The sequence below is a fragment of the Balaenoptera borealis genome (genome assembly GCF_965194805.1).
Source record: "Balaenoptera borealis genome assembly, chromosome: 13".
Classification (NCBI taxonomy): Eukaryota; Metazoa; Chordata; class Mammalia; order Artiodactyla; family Balaenopteridae; genus Balaenoptera; species Balaenoptera borealis.
The window spans coordinates 42,609,201-42,617,428 of record NC_138870.1 but is presented as its reverse complement, the minus strand read 5'-3'; the positions used below and the strand labels follow the sequence as shown (position 1 = coordinate 42,617,428).

Here is an 8,228-nt window from a genome sequence, read left to right as displayed (position 1 = left end):
AATAGATGTCTCTGACAGCAGTGTGGCAAATATGAGGTCAAGATTGGAACTAAGACCCCTAAAAGGCTCCTGCAAAAGTATAAGCAAGAAATGACAAGGGTAGAACTGACTGAATGGATGTTTAAATGGTAAAACTTAATAAGACAATTACTTGGTTGGGAGTAGGGTACAGAGAGTGGTGTAATAAGACTCCCATATTCCTGACTTAAATGATAGTGAAAATAAGGGAAAAAAAACAAGTAGGTCCTGGAGATATGAAGGAACGCTGTTAGTCGTGGACAAGTTAGAGAGGACTATAGGATTTGAGTGGATATAGCAAGCAATTGGATATATCTGAAGCTCAAAAGGTCAACCTGGAAGATACAGATGTGGAGGTCAGCAGCAGGTGTTAATAGCTGACATTTATCGCTTGTCAGGTACTGGAGTATTAATATGAATTGTCTCATTTAATCTCAAACCAATCTTCTAAATTAGAAACTACCACTTAAGCAAGTTTATATACTGAGAAGAAGGAAGAGGGTGAGTTAGATAACTAATGGAGCAAGGTCTGGGGTTGAGAAGGGTAAGGCTGGAGGCAGGGCAGCTGTTCGGGGGCTCAGCTGTGGGCACAGGCTGGACAGGGAAGCAGTTTAGACCAAAAAGGGGTGAAAGATTGGAAGGAAAAAAAGGAATACAAAGATTTGAAGTATTCAAGTTCTCGAATAGAGTGAAAATGAGAATATAAGAAAGCTCCTCAAAAAGGACTGATTTTGGGGCTTCCCTGGTGGCGCAGTGGTTAAGAATCCGCCTGCCAATGCAGGGGATGAGGGTTCGAGCCCTGGCCCGGGAAGATCCCACATGCCGCGGAGCAACTAAGCCCGCGAGCCAGAACTACTGAGCCTGCGCTCTAGAGCCCTCGAGCTACAACTACTGAAGCCCGTGCGCTGCAGCAAGAGAAGCTACCGCAATGAGAAGCCCCCACACGCAGCAACGAAGACCCAACGCAGCCTAAAATAAATAAATTAAAAAAAAAAAAAAAAAAAAGGACTGATTTTACACTGTTCAGAAGTGGCACTGGGGAGCTGAGAGAACGGTCACCTTACTGTCTGTACAGGCAAGTGAGAAAGCAGAGAAGGCAGTGGAGTCCTTGGTTAACATATCAAGAGAGAATGGGAGTAAATGGGTTGAGTATATAGGAATGCTGAGCTTTTAAATCATGGAAGAGGGCCTTCAGGTGAAAGGTTTAGGAATGGGGGACAAAGGTCAGAGCAGTACGTACATGAGAGAGGACAGGTGTCCAAAGGGGTTGATATTTTGGGCGATCACCAAGAATGACGTGAACAAGCAAGCCTCAAAGCTCAAAATGAAATGGTAGGGGGCTTCCCTGGTGGCGCAGTGGTTGAGAATCTGCCTGCCAATGCAGGGGACACGGGTTCGAGCCCTGGTCTGGGAAGATCCCACATGCCGCGGAGCAGCTGGGCCCGTGAGCCACAATTACTGAGCCTGCGCGTCTGGAGCCTGTGCTCTGCAACAAGAGAGGCCGCGATAGTGAGGCCCGCGCACGGCGATGAAGAGTGGCCCCCGCTTGCCGCAACTAGAGAAAGCCCTCGCACAGAAACGAAGACCCAACACAGCCATAAATAAATAAATAAATACATACATACATAAATAAATGAATGAATGAATGAAACGGTAGTGGGACTTCCCTGGCGGTCTAGTGGTTAAGACTCTGGGCTTCCGCTGCAGGGGGCACGGGTTCGAACTAAGATCCCACATGCCGTGTGGCCAAAAAAAAAATGATGGCAAGAATATCCTTCATAGTTGGATTTTACCTTGAATGCATTGTTTTCTTTCAAATCCTCTTCACAACTCTGCAATCAGACCTGCAGGTAGATTCTTGTGCAGTGGCACAGTGAGAAATGAACCCTGATGCTAATACTATATCCACTATGCTTAAGGAGATGGACTGCATTACTGTAGGCTGCCCAAAAGCCCTTCACATTTTATGAACTATCCGCCTCCACTTTGTGCAATTTTAACAGCTGTTAAACAAGGGCCTCTGCCTCCTTGACTCAGAAGTGCACATGTGGCCAAGCTGGCCAGAGAACTCCATTACCTGGACACAGTTTAATTGGTCCAGGAATGGTCACTGACCACAAAAGAGCTTTGGTCTTTACAGAGTCTTCTCAGGGGATTTATACAGATGCTGGGACAGTCTTTTCTCTGAGATCAGGAGAGCTGAGATTACTACTCCTAGAACTGTATATCCCCTACTTCATGGGTGCTAAGAGCTCAAGATATGGAAATCCAGTCTGTGACTAGAAAACTGGTAGTCAAGACCCCACCTCTGTAGTCCATACCCCGTTCAAGTAAACAAAAACACCAAGACACAGACATGGCAAAATATTTAATGTCTGTAGGTGTGCCTCACCCTCCCATTCCTGTTATGATTCAATAGCCTCTCCAAACTGACTACCAGAGAAAACATGGGCACTTTTTCCCAGCAGAGTTTGAAAACCATTAAGGCCCTGATCCTCTTGACTCAGAAATGATTGCAGGTGAGGTCTTTCCACAACATGCCTCAGGTCTCTCTGGTCAAGGAAAAAAGCCCCCCAGTTCTACGGGACTCCCGAGGTCTTCTGTTCTTCTGCAGCCTGGCGCTGGGAGCTGCGCCGCTGGAAATAGTGGTAGACTCGGGCGCTGCAGAGGTAGCCCCCATAAACAGTGAGGAGCATCATGGAGGTGGAGAAGGTCTTGTAGCCAATGTCGGCTAGTTGCTTGGCAGTTGGCATGTTGTCCCCTACAAAGACAGACTAGATTTAGACCCAAGGATAAGGCCTCATCTGCCCAGCCCACTTACCTGTTTAAGGCCATTTTATAACTTCTTAGTTTGTCTGTACTCTATTCTGAATGGCCCCTAGACATATGCAGAGTCTTATACTGGAAGATATTGTTTGGGAATTCTTAAGATTCAAAAGGGCAAATAAAGTCTGCATACAAGATACAGAAACACAGCTGGAACCAGGTGTATCTGAATGACATTACAGCTAACACCTGACCCTCCGTGTTTATGGAAAGACGTGACTGGTATGGACCACCCAGAAATGTTCTTAATTGGTATATTACTTTAGGCACACATCAGTTTTTCTGGCTAGTAGGGAATTTATTGAAGTAGCCAGAGATTAAACATTAGCAGTGAATTATTCTCTCTAGGAGGATCGAATGGGAGCCTTCTGGGCAATATCCAATTTGTTTTCCCATAAAACCATCTTATTTATGGTGCTCAGGTTCCCAGGTTAGTCTTCAAGCATCTGTTTAAGCCATAATATACTTGAAATAGTGCCAACAGTATGTTTATGTTATTTCAATTAGACATAACCTTCTACAGCATTAATCCTGAATTCCAAACATAAAATGAAGAACCTATCCCAAGGGCTAAAACGAAACTTACTGTGTCCCCAGCAAATTAACTCACATTTGCATGAGATAAATTACTTCCAATTTAACTGTTCCCTGGACATTCTGAGCCAGGGAACAAGAGAAAGTTTAGAATGGGAATCTCTCATCTTGAACAAAATGTTCTCAATTTGGGACTATGAATGTATTCTCAGCCTCCTCTCTGTTGAGGGAATTAAAATTAGAAGACTGACTGAAGTTAGTGAGAATAGTTTTCTTAAAAGTCAAGAATTTGAAAGGAGAAAAGTTCAGGTTAGCTGGTTGAGGGGGTCAGGGGTAGGGTGTGACATCTAAGTGCTTCTCAGAGTAAGTCCCATGGGCGGAACACTGCCTTTGAGCCAGTCCCTGAGGGTAGATCCCACACTGAACTGAGGCACAGCTTCCTTGAATCATAATTCCAAGTGACTATTGAAAGTGACATTAAATAAGGTCAGAGGAAGAAAACCAAACGGCACAGGGACAAGATGAGAAAGGGTTGTATTCAGGTTATCTGGGGTTTGAAAGGACCCCAAGCTGTGAGACAGTAAGAAAACACACACGTGCCGCGGAGCAACTAAGCCTGTGCGCCACAACTACTGAGCCTGCGCTCTAGAGCCCGCGTGCCTAGAGCCCGTGCTCCACAACAAGAAGCCTGCGCACCGCAACGAAGAGTAGCCCCTGCTCACGGCAACTAGAGAAAGCCCGGGTGCAGCAACGAAGAACCCCAACGCAGCCAAAACTAAATAAACAAAATAATTAAATTTATTAAAAACAAAACAAACAAAAAGAACACACAGAGCAGGACACTAAGGTAATAAACAAGCTCCCAGCAAAGAGACCTGCAGCCTTCAACCTCCCCCTCACTTTTTCTTTCTCCTCCTATCCCCCATTACCCTGGCCAGATGCTAACCAGTTATAGGACCACCTCTTCTCAGGGCTGGAGGAAGGCTGGAAACAGGATAGCACATCTTGCCTAGAAGAGTGACAGAAGATCTACTGACAGATGAAATTTTTCTAGAACCTCATTTTCCTCTCTTGTCTAATCCAACCTGAGATTTCTCCTATTTTCAAATTAACAAAAACTTTTCACAGATCCTGAGCTAAGGCAGGGCAGTGGAAAAAGAGAAGACAGATGAAGAAGTTATTCTAGAAGTAGAACAAGGCTTATTAACTGAATGGGCTAGGGCAAAGCTGAAAATATCTCCAAGTTAACAATTGAGGAAACTTTATGGAGTGGGATACTGCTAATAGAAAGAAGAAACAGGTGTGTGTCACTATGTGTGTATGGGGATGGTGGTGTCAGTAAGCATCAGTCAAGAAGATCATGAACTGGACATGTTAAAGTTAAGATGCTCAATAAAGGGACTTCCCTGGTGGCGCAGTGGTTAAGAATCCGCCTGCCAACGCAGGGGACACGGGTTCGATCCCTGGTCCAGGGAGATCCCACATGCCACGGAGCAACAAAGCCCGTGCGCCACAACTACTGAGCCTGTGCTCTAGAGCCCGCGAGCCACAACCACTGAGCCCCACGCGCCTAGAGCCCGTGCTCCGCAACAAGAGAAGCCACCGCAATGAGAAGCCCGTGTACCGCAACGAAGAGTAGACCCCGCTCTCCGCAACTAGAGAAAGCCCACGCGCAGCAACGAAGACCCAACAGAGCCCCCCCAAAAAAAAACAAGAAAGAAAAGATGCTCAATACAATATTCATGTGATGATGTCTGTCAGGCACATGGATATGCAAATATGGAACAAATCCTAGGAGAGAGGCTAGGCTACGGATACATATGGAAATAACAAGTGTCACTGAAACAGACGATAAAACCCAAGAGAGGGGCTTCCCTGGTGGCGCAGTGGTTGAGAATCTGCCTGCCAATGCAGGGGACACGGGTTCGAGCCCTGGTCTGGGAAGATCCCACATGCCGCGGAGTGACTAGGCCCGTGAGCCACAATTGCTGAGCCTGCGCGTCTGGAGCCTGTGCTCCGCAACAAGAGAGGCCACGATAGTGAGAGGCCCGCGCACCGCGATTAAGAGTGGCCCCCACTTGCCGCAACTAGAGAAAGCCCTCGCACAGAAACGAAGACCCAACACAGCCATAAATAAATAAATAAATAAAATTTAAAAAACAAAACAAAACAAAAAAAACCCAAAAGAAAGAGGCCAAGGGAACGCCAGTTTGAAGAAAACAATTACGGAAAGAAAACAGGAAATTCCAGAAACATCTGGGATGCATTTTCATTTAACTACAACAGTGGTTGAAAATCACTGCTGTATCAAGTCACTACCACTGACAGAGGTATGCTGTATCTTCGGGTGTATTGGGCCAGAATAAAAATTGGGAAACACTACTGTAAAGTTAAGTGCCATGAAAACTGGTCAGATGGGATCACTGGATGGGAACAGGTGACCAGGTCACAGGTAAACCTAGGACAGAAGTCAATTTAATGCACTAAATTGGAACAGGCATTAAGTAAAAAGCATGGATTCTTAGCCAGAGCCCCAGCAGGCCCCATGAACCCCGTCCCACGAGGTTCATGTGTCTATGCACTTTTCCAGGACGCAGAAAAACAGATTATTAGAAGGATCATAACCCCCTCTCGCCCCAAAGATAAGAATTGATATTCTTGTGATTTGCTGGTTAAGGGAACGGGAGTGATAGGGCAGCAGCCTGAAAAGGTAACAAGGTCAAGTAAGTTCTAGTTTTGTTTTGCTTATTTTTAAGGAGATTTGAATATGTTTTAGAGGAGAAGAAACTGGTGGCTAAACTGAGGATAAAAGTGAGGTGGATGGGATGGAACAAAATCTAGGATGGCCCAGGAAAAGATGAAATTAGAAGCCCAGGTAGAAGGATTAACCTTGGAAATGAAGAAAATTTTGAGGTTAGCAGAACATTCTCATCTGAGGGACATCCATTTTCTCAAGAAAGCTCAAGGCTAGGTCTTTTATGGGGTTAGACTGAAGGTTTCAGAACAACAGGAAAAAGAAAACAAGAACCATAATGGAAATGACACAGGGGTGCAATCTGCAAAAACCTTTTCAGATTGTGGCTCTTTTCTCTTTTTCTGCCCCCTAAACATGGGAGGACCTCAAGGCTCAGGTCTCTCCTCTGGAAAACTCATTTCCTCAAATGGATCCATCCACCTCAGCCTAAATTTACTTACTTATCTGTCTACCTTTTACTCGTGCTATAAAGGCTGCAGAGAATATGGCTTCTGTCTCAAAGGAGCTTATGGTCTGATGGGGATAAGCTATGCACCCCAAATTCTGTTAGACGAAGTGGAAGACGCCGGTGACCAGAAGAGAAGAGGCGTTTTGAGAGTTCAGAGACAAGGTGGAGGCTCAAGGAAAGTTAGCAGAAAGGTGGGGACGGGGGGCGGGGGGGAGCTGTCGTTTTAGAAGGGTGGGCAGGATTTACACCGGTAGAGAAGAGGGAGGGGGAGAGCATTCCAGGAATTGAAAGCAGCAAAGGAGCGGATCCAGTTAATCGATAAGCAGGAAGGGTGCCCGGGAAAGCTGCATTTCAGGGCGCAGCGGACTGCAAGACAAGGAAGGGTCAGAGCTACTGGAGTCAGAGCGTGGAGGGCCAAGGCGCGCGGTCAAGGTGTGACAGGAACCTACGGCCGCAAGGAGCTTGCTGGGCTGGAAGCGGCGCAGATCGCGGCACAGCGTACACGGTAACCTCAAGGGCGCCGAAGCCCGAAGACTGGGCGTGGGAGGATGCGGAAAGCAAAGGCCGGCCCGAGCGGGCGCGCCTCTGCGGACAGGCGGCCCTGGCTCGGGCCTGGCAGACGGCGTACCTGGATGCTGCCGTTCCCTCCCTTCCGACCGAGGCCTCCTGCCTGCGCGACCTCCTAGCGCAGCCGGAAGCAGCACCCGGGTCCAGACGAGTGAGGGTACCGCCCAGGGCCAACCCTGAACGCTGAGGCGCTATTGGTACGGAACACCACCCTTTCTCCCACCCCACGCTCCGCTAAAGCTCTAGGATTCTCCTCCCGACGCGAGATAGAGCCCCGCGCGCCAGACGCAGCATAACCCCGCCCACCGAGGCGAGAGCCCGCGCCGGCTGCAGCTCCGACTGGTTGCTGCCTTTGAACATCCGGCTTCCGGGTCAGCCGCCCTTACTACGCATCCTCAGACGAGCCTTCCTCTCGGAGAGGCCCGTTGGTTTCTGGGGGTTGTAGTCATTCTCCGATGAGAAAGCGTCTTTGGCGACCCAAACTCTGGAACCGGAACTTTTAGGATACTCAGTCACCACAGAAGAGAGCCGGCCAATCCCCAGCCTGTGGCGCGGTGACGTCTCCGGTAGCTGGGTAGGTTCTCTCGGAGTCCGCCCTCTGGCGGGGGCTGCGCGCCCCCTACAGCCTGGAGCTGCCCTCTTCCCCCGGGCCGGCCTTCAGCCGAGCTCAGGAACCCGCCCCGCCCTGTGAGGCCTGGACCGTCGAGGATTGCGGCAGGTTTGGCCGTGGCCACGGTGTGGGCGCGAGGGTCGAATCTCCATAATGTTTCTGTCCCGTATGTGACCTCCCCGCTTGCAGGCGGCTTGATAAAGCCCCAAAGAAGCGCCGGGAAGGGGTTGGGAGGGGGTGCCATTTGGGGGAAGGGGGGCTGCGTGGGCACACCTGCAAGGGGCCGGGAATGGCTGGGATGAACGAGGAAGGAGTTTTCCTTTTTTCGTTTTTCCTCCGGCATGAGTGAAAACATACATGCAGTGATACACCCCCACTGCATACGCCCTACCACATGCACTTAAGCGCCCTTCCCTAATTTGTTTCTGCAAAAAACACCCTTTATTGGGTAGACAAGTAGGCCTGGTTCG

The 8,228-nt window shown here is 48.5% G+C and overlaps 1 protein-coding gene across 1 annotated transcript; it reads right to left on the bottom strand.

Moving 5' to 3' along the window:
• Nucleotides 1-2,371: 2,371 nt before the first annotated feature.
• On the bottom strand, nt 2,372-7,457 carry COX14 (cytochrome c oxidase assembly factor COX14). Its single transcript, XM_082352567.1, has 2 exons — nt 7,210-7,457; nt 2,372-2,779 (listed from the first exon to the last, which is right to left on the bottom strand). Exon 2 carries the CDS (start codon nt 2,769-2,771, stop codon nt 2,598-2,600), a length of 174 nt encoding a protein of 57 aa, XP_082208693.1. The 5' UTR covers nt 2,772-2,779; nt 7,210-7,457; the 3' UTR covers nt 2,372-2,597.
• Between the last annotated feature and the right edge of the window lie 771 nt (nt 7,458-8,228).

Excerpts from the sequence above, each read along its gene's own strand:
- COX14 (XM_082352567.1), bottom strand. The coding sequence starts at position 2,771 with ATGCCAACTGCCAAGCAACTAGCCGACATTGGCTACAAGACCTTCTCC.